This window comes from Dipodomys spectabilis, unplaced genomic scaffold (genome assembly GCF_019054845.1).
Source record: "Dipodomys spectabilis isolate Male_0828 unplaced genomic scaffold, ASM1905484v1 ptg000017l, whole genome shotgun sequence".
NCBI lineage: Eukaryota > Metazoa > Chordata > Mammalia > Rodentia > Heteromyidae > Dipodomys > Dipodomys spectabilis.
This window is the reverse complement of record NW_024870694.1, coordinates 16,264,790-16,286,881: the sequence shown is the minus strand read 5'-3', so window position 1 is coordinate 16,286,881 and position 22,092 is coordinate 16,264,790. Positions and strand designations below refer to the sequence as shown.

General features: G+C 36.6%; 1 protein-coding gene across 1 annotated transcript in view; it reads left to right on the top strand.

Moving 5' to 3' along the window:
• Tprg1 (tumor protein p63 regulated 1) overlaps nt 1-13,947 on the top strand; it is a 101,139-nt gene extending 87,192 nt beyond the window's left edge. The window contains exons 4-5 of the mRNA XM_042669380.1: nt 793-946; nt 13,532-13,947. Of these exons, the coding sequence (XP_042525314.1) occupies nt 793-946; nt 13,532-13,726 (349 nt within the window). The 3' untranslated portion in view covers nt 13,727-13,947. The remainder of the gene's footprint in view (nt 1-792; nt 947-13,531) is intronic.
• Nucleotides 13,948-22,092: the final 8,145 nt, after the last annotated feature.

The following is a 22,092-nucleotide window of genomic DNA, read 5'->3' as shown; positions in this document are numbered from 1 at the left end:
TGACAGTTTTATTAATTTTATTAATTGTGGTGGCCACACTCCTCTGCCATGACTTCCCTTGCCATATTCCTACCGTACCTTCTCTTGTTCTACACTTAAATGATCAGATGAGTAGGCCTCTGCCGTAACTGACTTCCTTCTGCATGCTGGGGTTTAGGACTGTGATTTAGGTAGAAGAGGCAGGCGCAGTCTCCACAAATATTAAAATCTCCATTGCCTCAGCTGTACTGGGAGAAATGTATAAAATGAACAGGGCACCAGCAAAGGTAGACACTTACGTCATTGAATGGAGAAGCTGGGCATCTTGAATTGGTCATCATCCTTCTAAAGATCATATAGGTCCTGACATGTTAGATGTTCCATGGTCTTTTCTCAGTCACTTGTGTGTGTTTTACTGTGGAAATGGTTGCTATTGTCTTCTCCAGACCCCTGGCACTGTTTCCCTCAGTGATCACCATTTTCCTTATCTCCTTCTCTTTCTCTTTCTTAATTCCCAACATCATTATGTTACTATGAGGTCAGCATCCAACTTTCCAGCGCCCGCTGCTGGCCTACACCCCACACTTACATTTCCATATGGAATTCTTAGAAACCCTTTGAACTTAAATCTTTGAAATGGTTCATTCTTTTCTTCTCACTTCCTAAATTTATCAGAATAATTTAACCCAATGAGAGGCAAGCTGTGTCAGATGCAGTATATGGCTATGTGAAGCATTACATTCCTTTCTCACACTTTTCCTTTATCTTGATCTGATGGAAGTGGCTAATCTTATGAATAACTCTTTCCATTAGAAGACCAGGAGAAGGCCTTAGGATCTCCTGGGGAAGCCCGGATGAGCAGTCCCTGTTGTCCCGTTGGAACCCATGGTCCACTGAGGTCCCTTATGCCACCTTCACTGAGCATCCTATGAAGTACACCAGTGAGAAGTTCCTTGAAATTTGCAAGGTAGGTGGGCAGCTTGAGCATCACCTTTGTGAAACTATTTGCTTCTAGAAGATACATTGATTTAAAAAAAATTGAGGTAAGATACACCAGGAAACCTTTATAGATATGAAATAGGTTTATAGAACTTTGTAAGTAAAGAGTAGAGGCATTTTTATCTATCTATCTATCTATCTATCTATCTATCTATCTATCTATCTATCTATCTATCTAGCATATTAACCATAATATGATACTCCACCTTGCTAATTTCTTTTAATGTAATATTGTGTTGTTAAAAATTGTAGTAGTTGCCGGGCGTGGGTGGCTCATGCCTGTAATCCTAGCTACTGAAGAGGCTGAGATCTGAGGATCATGGTTTGAAGCCAGCCCGGGCAAGGAAAGTCTGTGAGACTCATCTCCAATAAACCACTAGAAAACCAGAAGTGGCACTGTGGCTCAAGTGGTAGAGCACTCACTTTGAGCTGAAGAGCTGAGGGATAGCACCCAAGCCCAGAGTTCAAGCCCCATGACTGACCAAAAAAAAAAAAAAATTGTAATAGTTATATGTATCTCCTTGCAGTTGTTGCCAACAGGTGAATACAATTTTTCTCTATCTAATTGAATCCCGATTGTGTTATTCTGAGAAGTATGGAATAGTCTCAAATATGCTTAGTCAGGAATGGTTCTGTGGCCATGTTTGGTTATGTTTCTTCTGATTCTGAGTTTTGATTATGTTTCTTCTTATTCTGAGTTTTGATAATTTCTCTAAAATAGATGTAGCGAATACAACTTTTGCCCCCAATCTTATCAGTCCATTGTGAAGTCAAATGAAAAAATATGTACGTGTATAAATGCTTCATAGACTATAAAGCAATTGTGATTGATTGTATGTCTTCAAATCTTGTCTCTGTAAGTGGTGGGGAAAGTTCTTTGTACCATTCTTTCCTCTCCCCCCTGTCTCGTAAGTGCTGGGACATCATAAGGAGTCAGAAAGTAAAACCCTCTGGAGCTAAAGATTCAGAGAAAGATATAATTTCCTTTTCAGGAAAAAAAAAAAACCTAAATGTGTGCTTACAGGCCTAGAAATTCTTATCTTTTCTATCCTTTGTATATTTCCCTTGAAATTCTATTATTCACTTCAGAATGTTATCACATTTGCTGTACATTCAAAGCTTGACCAAATGCATCTAAATTCATTTGGTGGCTGGATAGAACATGTTACTTTCTCTTATTATTTAAGATATGTCTATTTATGCAAACTTGTACATCTGTGCATAAATAATTTAAAGTTAGGAAGCTCCTATTTCAAAAAGAAGGGAACCATGTGAATAATTAGAGGTAAAGTGTCATTTAACTCCATTTTAATATACAGGCCAAGTTGGACTGAATCCATTCTACTCCAGAGAAATGGTCTTCTTAAGACATTCAGATGTCTCCAGGAGCTTGTGGCATCATGGTTTACCTCTGGCTCCAAGCTATTGTAGGCATTAACTTAGTCCAGTGTATGGACAATGTTGCTAAACTTCAAGTTTCACAATTCCTCAGCCAAAGCATCAACATCAGCTTGTAGCCTGACTCTACCACCCAAAGCCAACTAAACAAGACAAGATAAAAACCAAGAACACAACATTTGCACAAAGACAACTGTGTAAGAACAAACTTGCTCAGATTGCAGAGAGAGAAGCGTACATCACACCAATGCCCCTAATTTTAAATGCAATGTCATACCTCCCCATTGTTTTAAAGTTCCTTATTAATAATAAGTCTCTGAGGCATTGTTGTATTATCCAGTGTCTCTTCTACTGCTTTCCTCTTCTAAACTTATTTTTTATTATTATGATTATTAACACTCAGTTTAAATTTCTTTTTGAATATTCATATTATGATCATTAACACTAAGTTTAAATTTCTTTTTGAATATTCATTACTCCAAGTAAAAGGCTTAATAATGTTTCTTTAAAAGAAATCTAGCGCTAGCCATTAAAATAATAAATTAAAAAATAACATATTTTTGAACAGTTGAACTTTCTTATAGCTCAAAATGCATACTAAATGCTTTGGGTATTATATTTATTACCTCCTTAGCCAAATCTTCTTTTAGTCCTCATATCTAGTACATTAGTTACTTTTTTCTGAATGTCCTTTCCTGGAAGTTCAGGGTTAAATAATATAGAATGGATGCTATGAATTGCAGAGAAGAAATCTCACTGTCTCATTGTAATATACAATGGTGCTTTGTTGAATTCTCCACATTCAAATACAATCCATTTCAAAAGAAAATGAGAGGTTAAAAGGGTATAAGGATAGTACTTCCCAGGTATCCACAAATGTAGTTGGTAGATTAGAGTGTTGCACTCATTCCTAGTTTTCACATTAGCAAAGTTGAAAAGAAAACCAGTGTAGTTCTTTTGAAATGTAAGTAAGAATAGAATGGCAAATATGTGTGTATATGTTTGTGTGTGTATGTGAGTATATGTATACATACAGGCACATGAATATTGCATACATAAATACAACAGATTGTTGAGTTGGTTTTAGTCAATTATAGTACTATATAGATCTCTTAAGTATGTTTCCTGTAAGGATTTTTTTCTTAATCTAAGGGTATTTGTTTTCCCATTCTGGCAACAGTCTGACATTTTTATATGCCAAGTTAATTCTTATTCAAAGGCCACCCCAAGTCCTAGCTCAGTAGATAAACAAAGGATCTCCATGTGGAATGTGAGGTGATGAATACTTTGATCCTGTTTTTTTTTTTTTTTTGTCACCATGTTATTTGTGTTCAGGACCTTCACCAAGATTTGGCTTTGATTAAGTCTTAGTTATATTAATATAAAATAATAAATATGAAAAATGATGTTAGGATATCTAGAAACCCTTTAACATGAATTTTTTTACATAATTTAATAAGTATTGTAAGTTTTTTCCATTTCTATTATGAATGGAATAGAATAAAAAAGCATACTATGGGATATATATATATATATATATACATATATATATATATATATAAACGATGTCAAATTCTGGCAATAATTATAATTTAACAAATTTGTTGTGGCACAGCATAGGGAATAATGTGAGGTGAGTTAGACACAGCATTTTTTCAAATGATTTACAATATAATTAAATAACTTAATATTAGAAATATGCAGATTTATTCTTGCCCAGTCTTCTTCATAGCACCTAGAATCTCTTATTTAACAAAAAGTTTTCTGACACCTGTACAAAATGCAGGTATACTGATTGTTGCTACCGTTATGAACATTGAGACAAAGTTCTTGTCCTTGTGCAAGACAATGCTTAGTGTAGAAGGTAGATAAGAAGGTTTAGGTTTAAAAATGCACACTAATTGATTAAAACAGAAGTTTGGATCCAGTGAAAAGTAAGAGAAGTACATGAAAATATGTGTATTTTTACAGAGACAGGGAAAGAAGATGAGGACATGTTCAATTATTCAGCATAAAAATGAATGAAAATACATAATTGACAGGATACGGGAGAGGATGATATGTAGCTTCTGGTTGGGTAGGTAAGGGCTCCCTTAATTTGAATGAAGATAAATGGAGTACGAATAGGCTTGGAGGTTTAACTTAGTTTAGTTTAAGTCATGTATGTTAGGTTTGAAACATCATTGAATTTCAGATTGAGTTGATTTTCAGGCAGAGAGAACCTGTGTCTTAAACTCAGTAGATAACGTTGAGGTGGTGATATGGGGTTCCAAGCATATGACATTGGGTCAAAGCTGAGTTATAGAACAGGTTTGTCAGGAGGACATATTAACAGACCCAATTACATTATGTTAAAATTAAGTATCTTAATGTTGATTTACCAGTATCACTTCTCCTTTTATCAATCATTAACATGAATAACTACAAACGACTTCAACCTGATCAAATATAGTGGTCCAAAGGCTCTGTTCTTACAATCTTACTTATCACCTCAACCAACCAAAAGTTTTCAACCTGAGTTACACATGCCTTGCTTTACTCATATAAAATCATGATGAAAGTGGAAAATGTTAGGCATTTTTGACATTCTTTGTATCAATAATGTACATAATATTTCATAATATATAAAAATAGTCTTATATAGTATTATGTAATTATACATTATTTATATAAATATTTGCATAATATGCCTTATTTATGTAAATCAGTAAAAACATATCAAATTTGGTAGATATCTTTATTTTATAAATATACTTAATGAAACAATAAATGAACTGACTATAATGATAATTCTACATAGGGTATAAATATTTTGTATGTTTGTGTAAGCCTGTGTGTATATGCATATATGAACGAGAAAGTGATAGAGACTTATGTGTGTTTGTATTTTTGATATGATTATATGATACTATCTATTGTAATCTGGTTTTGTTACTTCAGTCATTCACTTTGAATTTGAAACTTCTAGCTTTACTTTTTCCTCTCCCACCATCTTTCTCCCTTGCCCTCTCTGTCTCTGTCTCTTTCTGTTTCTCTGTGTCTCTTTCTCTATGTCTCTGTGTATCTCTCTCTCTCTCTCAAGGTTGAACTCAGAGCCTGTGTTTGTTATGCAGATGCTCTGCTTCTATCTCCTCCCACCCCCCAGACATTTCTGTCTTTGTGAAATAGGATAAATAGGATCTGGTCTATATACCCAGAATGGCCTGTACCATGATCTGCCTATTTGCCATTGTAGCTAGTATGACAGATGTGTACTACCATGTCCAGCTAATAATTTCAGCCTTCTGAGTAGCTAGCGTGACAGATGTGTACCACCAGCCCCTGGTATCCATTCAGTTATTCACAAATTTGGTCTCTATCTTCTTTGTAGCAGTGCAGTATACCTATTCCTGAAACCCAGCAAAGTAAAGATTAAAAGAAAAGATACCAGCCAACCAAAGTCATCCATAGAACAACCACATATACTTTTTCCTAACGTTATTTCCCATCCTGAAAGTATATAGTTGTTTTAGTAATTAACTATGGTTTTATATTCTTAGCCCTTTTTTTCTCTTCACATTAATTTAACAAATACTCTCTGGATATCTCCCTAGCATTGAGTGCTACCTGAAGCAGTGCTAGTAACCTAGGAAACCAAGAAATGTAAGTCGATTTTCCCCTCCAGGCACTTGTGGTGTAAATGGAGGAGGCAGAAAGGTAATTAACAAATTATTATTTAATGTGCTGAGACTGTTAATAGAGGAGTCCACAAGGTATTATGGGAGCCCAGAAGAGGGAACAAATAAGTCCAAAAGTTACAGCTGTGATGACATTTGATGTGAAAAATCAAGGCATGAGTGATTTAAACATCAAAGGAGGTGAGAAAAGATGTTTAAGTAAAGGAAACATGGTTAAAAGCTGCAAATTACAGTCATATGAAATATTCTTAGATAAAGAAAACTCAGTTTAAGGAGTTTAAAGTGTGTGTGTGTGTGTGTGTGTGTGTGTGTGTGTGTGTGTGTGTGTGTGTGTATGTGGACACCTGTTCATGCATGTACAGAGGAAAGTTGAGGAACTGGACTGGTAGGAGAATAGAAATTGAATGTAGAAACCTACTGTATAGAAAATAAACTACTGACCAATATTATTTCCATATACACTATAGTCTTTGTGCCTCTGTAGAGACAATTCCAGGTAAAATATGCATGGATACTCTATGTACATTTTGACAAGCAATGTAACTTCATGAGTGATTTCAAGCATTCAGTATTGGGTGGACTGATTCTTACCCTAGGCTGCCTTCCTTTCTACACTGGGAGGTTAAAACCTGTGGCCTGAAGGCTTGGAAAACCTGCTCAGTGAAGGAATGTGAGCCTGCAGGCATGAAACCTGGTCTCTTTGCCCAGTGTAAACAGGAAGCCAGTGATGGTTGTAATAAAGAAAACTGAGACTCTAGGCAGGGAACTGCTGGCAGACATCTCCTGAAGCAACCAGGGGCCCAGGCACTCAGCTGGTAAATAATTGCTGTAAAGTCAAGATTACTCCTCCCTCCCCACCCCCATGAATACTGCTGTACTTCACCCTAACCAACCCACAGCCCCTGTGTAACTGGAGTTGTTAAAACTTGACCCTTTGTTTTTAAGATTGGAATAAAGGAGGGAGCCAGTCTAGGTGGGTGTATAAAAGCTTTCAGAGAAAACTATGTGGTGGTGGCATTCATATCAGATGACACAGCTTTCCTGTCACACAGATTGAATTCAGGTGCTTGAAATGCTTAAGAGCCAGCTTGAGTACATGGCCTTTTGTCTGCCTTTCCTTCCACTGCTTGCTTCTCTGCAAGCATGCCTTCCTCCTTTCAGAAGGCCCACAGAAATGGCTGGAAATGAAGTGCATCTGACTTCAGTGAAATGCTAAGTTTATTGAGTATGAAATAGTGTCACATTTTTTTTTTCCTAGCACTTAGATTTTGAGGCTACAAAGGACTCTTAGAAATAAGTGTATAGCGGGGCATTGGTGGCTTATGCTCGTAATCCTAGCTACTCAGGAGGCTGAGATCTGAGGATTGTGGTTAAAAGCCAGTCCAGGCAGGAAACTCCATGAGACTCCAATAGACCACTTAGAAAATCAGAAGTGGCACTGTGGCTCAAGTGGTAGAGCACTAGCCTTGAGCTGAAGAGCTGAGGGAGCTGAGGAACAGTGCCCAGGCCCAGAGTTCAAAAAAACAGAAAAAGAAATGAAGCTCATGAAGAGGATTGAGAAAAATATTTATTAACCCATTTAACAAATACTGTTATTCTTAATAATCCAGAGTGTGTTAACAAGAGAAATGTTGAGATTAATTGTACTTTGGCTTTTGAGAGACCATGACTTGATGATGATGTCAATGTTGATAAAAAATAGTTAATATTTATTGGTTATAGGCCACCAATATTCCTTTATGGCCTATGCAATGAACTCAAACTCTAGCCTTTTCTTGTTCTTCTTTCTTAACCCTTCCTTTAATGCATGAACATATGCACAAACATACATGTGTGGGTCATATACAAACTTTATTTTATTTAATCTTTGCATAGAAGTCTATAAATTGATACTATTAATATTTTTTATTTTATGGAAAGGCACCAAATTCAGGAAGGGTGGATAATTTGCTCAAAGTGAGAACAACTACTCAGCTAGTGAGAGAAACTTAACATTAGTACTGTCTGATCCCAGTACTCATCTTTCATCATACTGTAGTTCAGTGCCTCTCAAGATAAGTGATTTTTGTTCTCAGGAGACACATGACAAGGCCAGAATATAATTTCAGTTATTTTACCTAGGGCAGAAATGCTATGGGTATTAGTGGATAGATGCTATAAATGCTATCATACACCTTAAAATGCAGAAGAAATTCTGCCTGATCACAAAAAGATATCTGGCCTCAAATAGCATAGTTCTATAGTAGAGAAACCTTGTTTTAATTAGATTGATAGCCATGATGTGACTCTACTTAAAAAAAAAAAACTGGGTGGTATATTTGAGTGAGGATACAAGTGAAATACAATAGAAAATATAATTATTGTTATTATTACTAATAATATTGATAATATTAATGTAATATTGTAGTGTTGGTCCTGGGGCTTTAACGTGGCCATAGTGCTGTCTCTGAATTTTTCTTTCCCTAAGGCTAGCAATCTACCACTTGAGCCACAGCTCCATTTCTAGCATTTTGATAATTAATTGGAGTTAAGAGGCTTTCCTTCCTCAGCTAGCTTAGAACATCAATCCTCAGATCTCAACCCTCCTGATTAGCTAGAATTACATGCCACCAGCCTCATACTAAAAAATAATTTTTAGTTTGGGTATATGGAAAGGTAGTCTGGAAACAGGCTTTGAGCTTGATAATTAGGAGAATAGGCTGTTTAGGTCTTTTGTGTATTGAGTCTGTCCATGCTTGAGATTCCCAGGCAGCGATTTCCATCTTAATACAAGCCTTTTAAAACAGAAATGTTACTTAGAACCTAAATATGTAGAATGGATAAAATACTGCATCTGTAATTGGTGTGACAGAAGATATGGAAGCAAGTTACTTGATTGGCTTTTTCCCTGTCTTCTACATCCTCTGCCTAATTCCTCATTGACTTATTGTTCTACTGTTAGTAACCTTATTTCTTTTCAAAAGAATCCATTTTGGATGATAAGTGGTCATACAGTGTAAGGCAAATATATTGTTCAAAGGACTATGGTTTCAACATTAAAGGATATAACATTTTCTCTATCCTTTTGTGTTTCAAATTTTTAAAAAATTTTTTATTGTGAAAATATCATACAAAGGGGTTACAGTTACATGGGCAAGGTAATGAGTAAATTTCTTTTTCTTTTTCTTTTTTGGTCCGGTCGTGGGGCCTGAACTCTGGGTCTGGACACTGTCCCTCAGCTCTTCAGCTCAAGGCTAGCGCTCTACCACTTGAGCCACAGCACCACTTCCGACTTTTTTCTTTTTGCTTATGTGGTGCTGAGGAATCGAACCCAGGGCCTCAGGCATGCAAGGCAAGCGCTCTACCACTGAGCCACCTTCCCAGCCCATGAATACATTTCTTATCAAGCATTTTTGCCTCCTCCTTTGTTTCCCCTTCCCATCTGTGTTGCAAATTTTAAAAAGTTATTTATCTTTTTCTAAATAATTCTACATCAACTTCTCTATATATTAAAATTTTAAAATACTTTTTACATCAGCATTTTTACATAGAAGAAAAGGATCTATGGGCTGGGCATGGTGGCTCATGCCTGCAATCCTAGGTACGCAGGAGGCTGAGATCTGCAGATCACAGTTCAAGCCAACCCAGGCAGAAAAGGCTATGAGACTCCAATAAACCACTCAGAAAACCAGAAGTAGCGCTGTGCTTCAAGTGGTAGAGTGTTATCCTTGAGCTGAAGAGCTGAGGGAGAGTGCCCAGGCCCAGGCCCCGGCCCAGGCCCAGAGTTCAAGCCTCACAATTGACAAAAAAGAAAGAAAGAAAGAGAGAGAGAGAGAGAGAGAAAGAGAGAGAGAGAGAGAGAGGGAGGGAGGAAGGGAGGGAGGGAGGGAGGAAGGAAGGAAGGAAGAAAGAAAGAAAGAAAGAAAGAAAGAAAGAAAGAAAGAAAGAAAGAAAGAAAGAAAGAAAGAAAGAAAGAAAAAAGGAAAAAGAAAGAAAGGAAGGAAGGAAGGAAGGAAGGAGGGAAGAAAGAAAGAAAGAAAGGAAGGAAGGAAGGAAGGAAGGAAGGAAGGACAGAAAGAAGGATGGAAGGAAGGAAGGAAGAAAGAAAAGAAAGGAAGAAAGGAAGAAAGGAAGGAAGAAAAGGATCTAGGGGTTAATTCAGGAGACATGATGCTTTAGCTATTTGCTATATTTTAGGCATTGGACCAATGTCTGAAACCAATGGACCCTCTGTTTACCTACTTAATCCCCTCTAAACTTCTCCAAGGATGTAGCACCTTATTCAACAAGAGATTTCTGAATTTGTGGATTTCTACACTATATCCTATATCTTATCTTGGTGAAGTTTTTGACTTCAGTTTGCCAAAACTGTCCTCGACTTTTGGATCTGTGAATACTATCATGGAAATGTTACCTGCCGGCAAGAACTTTTTATTGCCATGGTTCTTCATGATGGAGCTCACATATACAGTTTGCCTATAGGAAACCTGTAAGATGCTTCCTTGTTAGAAAACTCAAATAATATATCTAAATGGGATTGTGATCCCAGTACCTCACCATTTCTAATCTCTATATTTTCTTTTCTTCCCTTTCTCTTTTTTCTTTTCTTTTCTTTTCTTTCTTTCTTTCTTTTTTTCTTTCTTTCTTTCTTTCTTTCTTTCTTTCTTTCTTTCTTTCTTTCTTTCTTTCTTTCTTTCTTTCTTTCCTTTCTTCTTTCTTTCTTTCTTTTTTTTATTTCAAGTCCTGGGGCTTGAATTCAGGGTCTAGGCACTGTCCCTGAACCAATTTGTGCCCAAGACTAATGCTGTACTATTTGAGCCACAGTGCCACTTCCAGCTTTCTCTGATTAGTTGTCTCACAGACTTTCCTGCTTCCAACCAAGATCCTCAGATCTCAGCTTCCTGAGTAGCTAGGATTACAGGTATTAGCCACTGGCACCTTGCCATTCTCTGTATTTTCTATGCTGTACTAACTCAATAATGGTCTCACTATCCATCCAGAGACTATTAAAATATTAAAAATAATATTAAAATGATTAAAAATAGTCCTAGAAGAGAGTCTACAATGGCTAAATTTGAAATAAAAAATAAATTTTATTACAGAAGTTTTATACAAAAATATACATTAACTAATTTTTAAACTCTTATCCAAATAGCCATACATTGAAATGTCTGACTTTAGTAGGTAAACTGAGACTATGAGAAGTGAACAGAAAACTAGCACAAATCATAATTTTCACACATGTGACTTTTGGTTTTTCCTTGAGGTGTAAGTCAGCTAGTAATGATAGACACATTCTAAATTTTATTTATGTATTACACAAATGGAAACTAAGGATGAACTGGGGGAAAGTGGCTTTCCCAAAGACAATTCAAGATAGAACCAGTATGAAACATTTGAATTCTTATGAAAGCCTCATTTTCTTTTTCTGGTATTAATTGAAATTTCACAAGGAGATACTCTTGGGTTGTTCTCTTAAATAAAAAACTGACTTCCACATGGAGAAGACAAAAACAAAAATCCCTTTATAGAAGATGCTTAATAATTTGGGTTGAACTTGGAATGAACTCTGAGAGTCCTGATTTAGATTAGTAAACCAGTGACCTAGGAAATAGGTTTAAATTTCACTGTGAGTAGGCCTTTATTCCTAATTGCTCTTTTCTTCCCATGATGTATAAAAGTCGACTGACTGTGGCAACTCTCGTAGTTTCTATATTTCTAATACATGTGTTTTACCTTATCAGAGGTTTTTTTAGAATGAAATGCTGCATATAAAAGTTTTAGAAATGTGAAGATACAAACTTTCCTCACTTACATGCTAATTTACATCTCTGCTTATAATGCTCTCTGAATGAATTATCTTTCTCTTGATTACTAAAATAATCCAATGCAACCTGATGTAACTAGAGGAAAGAAAAAAAAATCTTGGCTCATTTGACTTGTTCAGTGTTAAAGTGATCTATTCATTCATATGACTTTGTCAAGACATTAGCTCTATCCATAACTCTGTAGATTCTTTTTTTTCTGTCCATTGTGGAGCCTGAACTCTGGGCCTGGGCTCTGTCCTTGAGCAATTCAGGTCAAGGCTAGCGCTCTACCACTTGAGCCACAGCATCACTTCCAGCGTTTTCTGCTTATGTGGTGCTGAGGAATCAAACCAGGGCCTTGTGCGTGCAAGGCAAGCACTCTACCACTGAGCCACCTTCCTAGCCTCTATAGATTTTTGTGCATAGTCAGGTTCACTATGTGTGGTCAATTGACCATGGATACCTTCCATGTTTGACTAACACATTGGTCTTCTTTGCTCATAACTGGACCAGAACTAACCAAAAGCATGGGTTACTCTTATTGGTTTGTCCTAAGCAAGCGTTAATGCTAATTCCACTTTAGCTCATAATATAAACCAAGGGAAAGATAGTGGTCCTTCAAAGAAAAATGGAAATACCTATCAGAAGAAGAATTTGACATGGTGAAAAGAATGCTAAACTGTAAAGGGCAGCATCTATTTACTATATCCTTCCTAATCTGTTGAACTTTATTTCTATTGGATAGAGTCTCCCAGTCCTATAAGGACTATAATCCTACAAGGATTATAGAACTGGAAGATTCCATTCCTGTATTCTAGTCCTCCTGAAGTCATTCCCAATCTTTAACTATATGTGACATCTCTTTTGGATTCCTTTAACATTTTATGCCTCTTTTTTTGTGGACTGACTGTGGTAACTTGTTTACCTTGTATATTTCCTATTTTAATAAATAAAATGTTTCTGTTTTCTTATTTCTTTGTGTTGTAATTACAAATTCATTTCTTTCTTTTCTTCTCTTTGTTTTCTTTTCTTTCTTTCTTTTTCCTTTTTTTTTTTTTGTCGGTCATGGGGCTTGAACCCTGGGCTTGGGCGCTGTCACTCTTCAACTCAAGGCGAGCGCTCTACCATTTGAGCCACTTCTGGTTTTCTGGTGGCTTATTGGAGATAAGAGTCTCACAGACTTTCCTGCCTGGCTGGTTTTGAACCGTGATCCTCAGATTTCAGCCTCCTGAGTAGCTAGGATTATAGGCGTGAGCTAACGGTTTCAGGCTACAAGTTCATTTCTTAGATTCTGGAGTATAGCCAGTCTTCTTTGATGGTAGAGTGTGTCTTACCTGTCTTTAACTTTCCAACTGTACCCAGCAAGTATCTGACTCATGACAGAATATTTGCAAATATTTATTAAAATTGTCTTCTTAATGCTGTACAAGTGGTACATAATGAAACATATACAAGACAAGGCAGATAATTCTATTATGTACATAATATATTAACTGACATTTATGAAGAGACAAACAGAAGCTATGCTGACTCCTCTGAGAAACCATTTGTGTTTAAGCAGGTAGGAGAAGTGTGGCCCCAGGGGAGCCATCAACTTCATGAGGACTAGTTTGGGGGAGGGAAGGGGGTTGGGGGGTGTTGCAGGTGCTACTCTGAATTTACTAACTCTGTGCTTCTCCTTTTGTTCCTCAGTTGTCTGGGTTCACATCTAAGCTTATTCCAGCGATTCAGAATGCTTATAAGACTTCCACTGGATCTGAACGAGGAAAGGAACTGATGGTGTTAACTCAACCCATTCTGATTGAGACTTATACGGGCCTCATGTCATTCATTGGAAACCGTAACAAACTTGGCTACTCCCTTGCCCGTGGGAGCATTGGTTTTTAAAACTTTCTTATTTTTCAGTTTTGTATATCGTCTTTAGATGTGCCATTGCTGAATATTTCATGACATTTTTGAACCAGAACAATGAATTACTTTCCTAGATGACTTTGAATATTCTGTAATTTAGGAAATCTGAAAGCTTGATTGGAATGATAGATGCCTATTTAAGTACTCACATATGAAAACTAATGTAACAGTTCCTTGAAACTGGAAAATAAATACTGTAAAATCCATTACATCCATCAAATAATGCTGCTATCTAATGAGTGCCTGATTATGAATTCCAAGTAGATTCTTTGGATTCTTGTTTCTCCTTTTTAATGTAGGAATTGGTGTTCAGTCTTCTGATCTTGATTTACTCTATCATTAGGTTACATGTATTATTTAGCTAGGACTTTTATAAAAATGACTTCCAAATGGATATTTCCTAATATATATTCCAAAATTCAGTTTGCATTTCTGTTTCAGATTCACATATCAGTGTTTCAATGACATGATACTCAGTTTCTTCCAAATCATGGATTTCTCTGTGAGATATTATGATCTAATTCATTTCTCTCTGAAATTCATCAATTTTTGTCTAAATCCTTTGTTAAATACACCCCACATAATAAATAGTACCAAATATGTATGTGGCTTAGCATTTTATCACACACCCAGCTATTTTGAATTAAAATATGTTCTTTTAGAACTAGAAGTATAGCTCTGTGTTATAGTGCTGATCTAGCACAGTCAAGACCCTAGTTTTGATCCCCAACACTTGAAAAAGAAAACCTACTCATTCATCTTTCTCACATTCATATATTCCTTCTCCTTTCTATTCTCATAGTGACAATATTAGATCAAATTTTCAATTTAGCTCCCATGATTACTCATATGACCTTTCAACTGAAATCCCTCTTCCAAGGTTTTTTACTTTTTCTTTCCCAATTTGTAATGTACTTGCCTAGAAGCTTCTTAAAGCACAATTTGATCTTATCAAGAGTTTTCAGTGGCTCAGTTTTGTTAAAATACTTTTTAATAGCAAAGCCTTTCCTTTTAATTAAATCTTTTTTCCAGAAGGCCAATAGATAAGACAGAAATAAAGACTACTCTGGGTGAAGTAGAGATGGGAGTACACCGGTTCCTCCTTTTAGGCCCTCAAGGATCGCTGTATGTTATAGTCATTGAACACAGAAGGTCTTGAGAACCCAATTTTCAAAACCATTTCCCTAATTTGCTTTGTTCCCATTGTCTTTTTCTTCTTGTTTCTTCTTTGTACTTCCCTAACTTAGATCAGGTTTTGAACAACCAGGGGAATATTCATCCCTTCAAGTTTTTTTTTTTTAAATTTTAAGTCTTACTTTAATTCAATTTACTTTAAAATAAAGTATTAAATGACATCTATTGTAATTATTGAAGTGATCACTTTTGCCTTTTCAAATTGAGATATCACGATGGACATTAAAATGGAACATTCCAGGACTTTTTAGCTGTGTGAAGCTTAAAGTCTTTTTGTTAGAATACTTCCTCCAATTTCAAAGCTTTGTCTCTGATTCATTCATAGAGATTAAGTCGATTCACACATTCAGAACCCAAACTTTAATTTTTATTTTGCCCTTGTTTACTGGCATTAATATTTCTACCCCCCCCCCACACCCCGTCTTCTCGCTTTACAGCATCTACTCCCACACTCCCCTGATGGCAAATATTGTTACAGTCCCCAAGGCAAGGAATTTCTATTCAGACTGTGAGAGGAAATGTTGAAATCTTTAGCTCTCCTGTCAACAGTAGTGGAATGAAAAGTCATTGAATTGTTTTGGCAGTGGTTCTGACACAGTCTTAATTGGCAAATTTTTATAACATTGTTGCCTAAAACTCCCCATATGCCTCAAAATAGTGGCATTTGTTGGCAGACACCTCTTAGTGTCCAGCACATTCTTTTGAGTCAGGATCATCCTGACAATTGACATTTCTGTACATATTTGTCCCTCTTGTAACGTAGGCTAGATTGTTCACAATCTTCTAAAGGGCATTGTATAATCTCATTAGTGGATACTACTTGGAAAGGACCAGTAGAGGGGAGCACATGTCTTAAGTCTAGAGATCCCATCTATGTGGATAGCACTATGAAATACTAGAACCAAAAAATGTTTCATATCTCTTAATATATATCCCAAAATTCATTTTGCATTTGTGTTAGAGATTCACATATCAGTGTTCCAATGGCTTTCATATTCAGCTTGAAAGGAGAGATTTTATTAAAAACAACAACAACAAAACTGTCTTTACTTTTCATAGTAATTGTTGATTGTTGGGTAAAATAGTCCAGTAACTGATAAATAGATTCAAGGAAGCAGGATTATGACCAAAAGATTCAAGAACTTAGGCAGTAGTTCAAGATAAGAATGTCTATACTTATAAATATGCAATGATGGAAGGAGTTGCTTTTTGAAATACAGAGCTCTCATTCAACTGAAATGTTCAAGAAGAACTAAATAGATATTGTGAAAGTCACTACTGTTCTATAACAGAAGAAGAGCTGATATAATATTTTAGTGTCAGTAACCTTAGAAGTCTCCAAATACTTGTGGATAAATATTCAGCTAATTAGATGTCTGTTTCCTTTTGAAAAGGCTGAATATGTTACGTGAGATCTTGAAAAATTGACTTAGCTTTCCTGTCATTGATTTTGCTAACATCCGAAATGGAGATAATGATACTGATTCTACCACTATCATGAAGATCTTCTGAGGGCTCAAGTAAAGGACTGGATATTTACCTGTAGACCTAGAGGGTCTTTTGAAACAAAACATGGGGCAATCAATATTTAAGGTACCTACATCCATTTCTTCCCAGGAATTGTTTTTCCATCACCAGGGACCTACTGACTTTTTCACTGGACACTTGGTGCTCTCATTTGAAGTATTAGTCCTTAAGCTCACCCAGTAGCCACAAACCAGGAGACCAATAGAATATCTGGATTTTTCCATTAAATTACCCTTTGAATGTTTCCCAAAAGGGAATGAATTAGAGAAATTGGAACAGATGCATGAGACATTAAACATCACGCATATCACCACAATATGTCTTGGTTGGTGGTCTTCTTTATCTGATAATTTCCTTATGCAGGTGTTTTCACCTAAGCATTCTTTCCTATACAGCTTGAATATATTCATTGAGCGTTTCCTTAGTCTTCTGTTATATCTTACAGTTTTGAAGGTTACAAAACTGTCCTTATCTTATATGCAGTTAAGTCTGAATGGCATAGCTTTTATTGAAAAGAAATAATGCATGACTAGCGTAAGGTCAGGTTGGGTTTTGATGCCAGGATGTAGGATGTTGTGGAGAGGCCAGGGGGGGAGGGGGTGGTGGTGCCAGGGAGAGACAAGGTTGATGGCTTCTCTCCTATTTCTGGGTGGTAGAGATATAAAAATCCACTATGTCCAACCTTCTACTTGTCAGGCCTCTTTGGAATCTTGACTTTTCTCCATCTCTTAAGGTAGGAAAGAGAAGCTAATTTATGCCTTGGCTGCTTTTGGATCTTTTGCCTTGATGCCCACTTTCATTGTCCTTTTGTAGAAGCTTTACTAAGAGCCAATTCACAGAGCCCTGGGGCCAGGGAAGCATGAAAACCTTCTAATCCAATGCTTTCATTTCACAGACAATGAAGCAATGATCTAGAAACTAGAAATACATTGCTCAAAAAGGAGACAGTACATTCTTGGCAATAATAAGATTAGACAATATCTCCTCATTCTTTTCTTGAACCTAATGCTGTTTTCAATCCAAGATCTCTATTCCCAAAGAAAAGCATGCCATTTGAGTCAATACGTACTAGCTGCTAGGTGAATACTGTAGTGGGAAAACAATAGGTTACAATTGTTTAGGGGGAATTTCCAGAAATTACTTTTATTTTGTTAAAGTCTAAGGTCACTCATAGAGCTCTCTGATTTCCTATCTGATCAAAAGGCCCAAACAAAGCTGCGGAAGCCAGAAGAGCCAGCAGATATTTTGTGAGGCAGTTTTACCTCTGCCTGGCATTTAGTGAGGCAGGAGAGGGAGGGCAAAAGTATTAAATTTAGCCTTAAAAGCTCCTCCAAAATTCTTTATACACATAAGACCAAGTTGGAGAAAAGAAGATGATTTGTGCCAAAGGGGAAGAAAGAGAGACGCTAATGCCTGTGGTTTCCAAAGGTTAATAACAACAACCAAAAAAAAAAAAAAAAAACCCAAGTATTTGCACAAGGTGAATGCTTATTGGCTCTTGGCCAACAATTATACAAGGGCTTGTGCCCACATCCTGTAACTGTGGTTTGGGGACGCTGCTCATGAGTGACTTCTTATGCTTAGTGACAGGAAATTTTAGTCACTGGTGTGTAAACTCACCTTTGCTCTGCACCTCCCACAATGTGCCCTGAATGCAGTTAGGGGACTGGCCCTCTTGATTTCCTTGCAGATACGGTGCCCCAGAGGCTAAGGAAGAACTAACTTCATTTGAGGCCTTCAGAATGATTGAGGACTGATCAATACTTAACCTCATTTCACCTGATCATGGCAGCTGATCTGGATGGTTTTGGTCTCATACAGAGGAATTATGATAGGCTCTGCTAAACTCTCTTAGAAGCATCAAAATCCAAGATAAAATAATGTGAGTCATCTTTTATTTCAGGGCCAATGTGAAATATGATAAAACCATGAGGATGCTTTTCAACCGAAATCTATCTTATGTGTTATTTTACACCCAATTAAAAAAAAATTCTTAGCAAGCAAATAAGATGGCCCCTTTTTAGTAAATCCATGTGGGATGTGCATGCCAGTTTAACAAATTCTTGTATTTTCAATGTAGGTCATATTTTGGATGCAGAATGACTGCCTTGGAATGAAGTTCCCCAACCACCAACATGTGTCTTTCAGATAATGCTTATCCCGAGCATGTCAGAAATTTATTTTCCTCCTTTCACATTTCTTGCTCATTCTTTATGGAGGAATTGAATCTGGAAGTAGAGGTACTTTCAGCAAAGGTACTTTCAGCTAAAAAGGCATAGATGAAGAATCAGCTTCTGCAGTGCGCACGGTCATTAGTTTTAGAAAGCTGTTAATTCCACTTTGAAGCACTTGCATCAAGGGTTCTACAAATTTTATTTAAATTTTCCTTTGGGAAAAACAAAACAAAAAAGAAAAAAAAGAACAACTTCTCCTGGGTTGGGAATGTGGCTCAGTGGTAGAGTGCTTGCCTTGCATTCATGAAGCCCTGGGTTCGATTCCTCAGTACCACATAAACAGAAAACGCCAAAAGTGGCACTGTGGCTCAAGGGATCGAGTGCTAGCCTTGAGCAAAACAAACTTAGGGACAGTGCCCAGGCTCTGAGTTCAAGCCGCAGGAGTGGAAAAAGAAATAACAACAACAAAACAAAACAAACTTCTCCTTTGGTTTGGTCCTAGTTTTTCCTTAGTGTTTACCCCAGATAAATTACTTTCCTGTTTCATCTGGTCATATTTCCAATAAAGGCGGCTAACTGATGGCATCCAATAAGTAAAGACGGTAATTTTCTTTTTCATTTAGACATGAAATTTCCATTTATCACACATTCTTTACGTGATACACTATCCAGGAACCTTATCGAACATTCCCTTTGCTGTGGACTATGCTACCTTATGAATAGTTCTTTTTAAAATAGTGGATTCAATCATTGGCATGAGAGTTCAAATGTCTAGTTTACTATCATAATCTGACAAATGTAAATTATAAAGAGTTTTCTTTGTCATTATACTGATTCTGTGTGTGTGTGTGTGTGTGTGTGTGTGTGTGTACACCTGGGGTTTGCTTTCACTGGGTTCTGTCCTCTCACAACTGGTGATCTACACTTGAGTCATGACTCCAGTATTTTTTGCTGATTAGTTGGAGATTAGAATCTCCCAGACTTTTCTGCTTGAGCTGTGTTTGAAGTGGAGCTATTGCTCCAGTGGTAGAGTGCCAGCTTTAAGCAAATAAAATAAAATAAAAAACCAAGTGAAAACACCAGTCCCTGAATTCAAGCCCAGTACTGGCGTAGAATAAGAATAGGATGTTACTTTTAACATTGATGGAGAATGTAAAGTTTAATGAGGTTGATAAGCACAATCAAGTTTGTGTACTCATTACTAGTAGAGGTTGGATAAACTACTACTTAATCAGATCCAAAAATCTAGCTACAAAATCTGTAATTATAATAGTTAGCTCTGTGTCCTCTGTGATACTAGTGACTTACTAGAAAAACATTAAAATAGATGTTGAGCTGATCATTCTAGAAGATCCACAACTTGACCAATGTGAAAGGTTAACATTAAACTCTATCTCCCTTGATTGATTAAGAACTCATTGGTGGCATCTCAATTTCTCCTCTAGGATAGCCTTTTACTTATAATAGACATTCAGTAAATGTGCTTTATGATATTGATGCAATAGTCTGTGCTTGAGCTTCTGTGAAATCATTGCCTTTTTGTGGCATAGTTTTAGAAAGCAATAGACTCAGTAGGCCGTCTCCCTGTCTGTAAAAAGAACAGTGGCCTGATTTTACCAAAGATTTTTCTATTCCCAGATGCTTTATTGTGGTTACATCAAAAGATGTATAGCAGACAGTCCAAATATTCCTAAGCTAAAACAAGTGAGGAATGGCATTTTACAAGGAAAGAAATCACATGGATGGCCATCTGAGTGAAACGCAGAGCGCCAGTAGTAGCTTGTCGGTTTCAGAATAGAGTTCAGTTAGCGGAAGCATAGGTCACACCTAGAGTAAGCAGAACATGATGACCTGACAGAGGCTCTGGTCAGAAGAGGTGTGTCAGGAAAAGAAGATAAGCTTTCAGCCAACTATTTGCGGGGAGTGAGCAACAAGCAGTGACCAGCCATCTAACTCCCAGGATTTCCAGGCAGTGGTTCAATAGTAGAGGCAGGAATTTAGAAAAAAAAAAATACATGACTAGAAATACAATGTGTTTATATTGTAAGGTAAGTTAAATTTGTATGTCATCAAGTGAAAATGTTCCTGTCTAATTGGTGTATGCACGTTGCTCAATGGACATGGTCTTAGCTTAGAAACAGAGGTCATGGAATTATCTATGAATGAATATTAGTTAAAACTTAAATGAGTCCTGGTTAAGACTTGAAAAGAAATGGATGAGATTGCTTAGAGTAAGCTCATAATTCAGTATTATACAATAGTACTGATGGTTTTGCAAGTATGGAAAATTCTGTAAACCTTTATTTGATACTATCCATCATACTGGCTACTGGGTAAGAGTAATAAGCTGACATTAATTAATTAATTTATTTATTTATTGCCAGTACTGGTGCTTGAACTCAGTACCTCCTACTCTCACTTAGCTTTTGCCTCCTGGCTGGCACTAAACTACGTACTATATCAACTTCTGGCTCCTTCCTTCCTTCCTTCTTTCTTCATTTCTTTCTTCTTTCTTTCTTTCTTTTCTCTCTCTCTCTCCCTCTCTCTTTCTTTCTTTTGTTCTTTCTCTCTCCCTCTTCCTTCCTTCCTTCCTTCCTTCCTTTCTTCCTTCCTTCCTTCCTTCCTTCCTTCCTTTCTTCCTTCCTTCCTTCCTTCCTTCCTTTCTTCCTTCCTTCCTTTCTTCCTTCCTTCCTTCCTTCCTTCCTTCCTTCCTTCCTTTCTTTCTTTCTTCTTTTTTACTTGTTAATGAAAAATAAGGGCCTCATGAATCATAATCCACAGACCTGGTGAAGATTGCAGGCATGAGCCATCAGTGCCCATTTTATTTTTATTGATTATTTTGAATGTGTGAGTACATGTACCCAGGGGCTAGCCTATTGCCAACATAATTATAGAATGAAGAAAGGGGTGACTGAGAGTGGAATCTTTAGAATAGTAACACTGAATAATATCTTGATGGTCCCAAGCATATGTAAATACACACAAATCTTGGTGATTTGTTTGTACTGTCTTTTATATTTTATCAAATATTTAAGAAATAAACCATTATAGAAAGGCTTGTGTTGAAACTAACCACCTCCATTTCCAACTTAGTGGTAACATTTTAACAAACATTTTTTCTGGCTCTGCTATTAAGTCTAAATTATGTTTATACGTATTGACTGGCATCCTGAAATAATGAGATTCACTGACACTCTTTCACACCTCCCTTCTTTAAAATTATTGTTTTCAATTATCTTTTGATTATATTGGTTACTTAAATAATATGTTCTCACTGGTATTTCTCTACCCATTTTAGTCTCTATTTTTTTTCTCCTCAGTGAAAATTTAGTAGTGTGACTGACTTTGATTTTATCCAACAACTTTTTTTTTGCCTTTTCTTACATATGTGCTTACTTCGACATTACGTGGGTTGTGAACATTTATATTCAGCTCTGTCACAGTGTT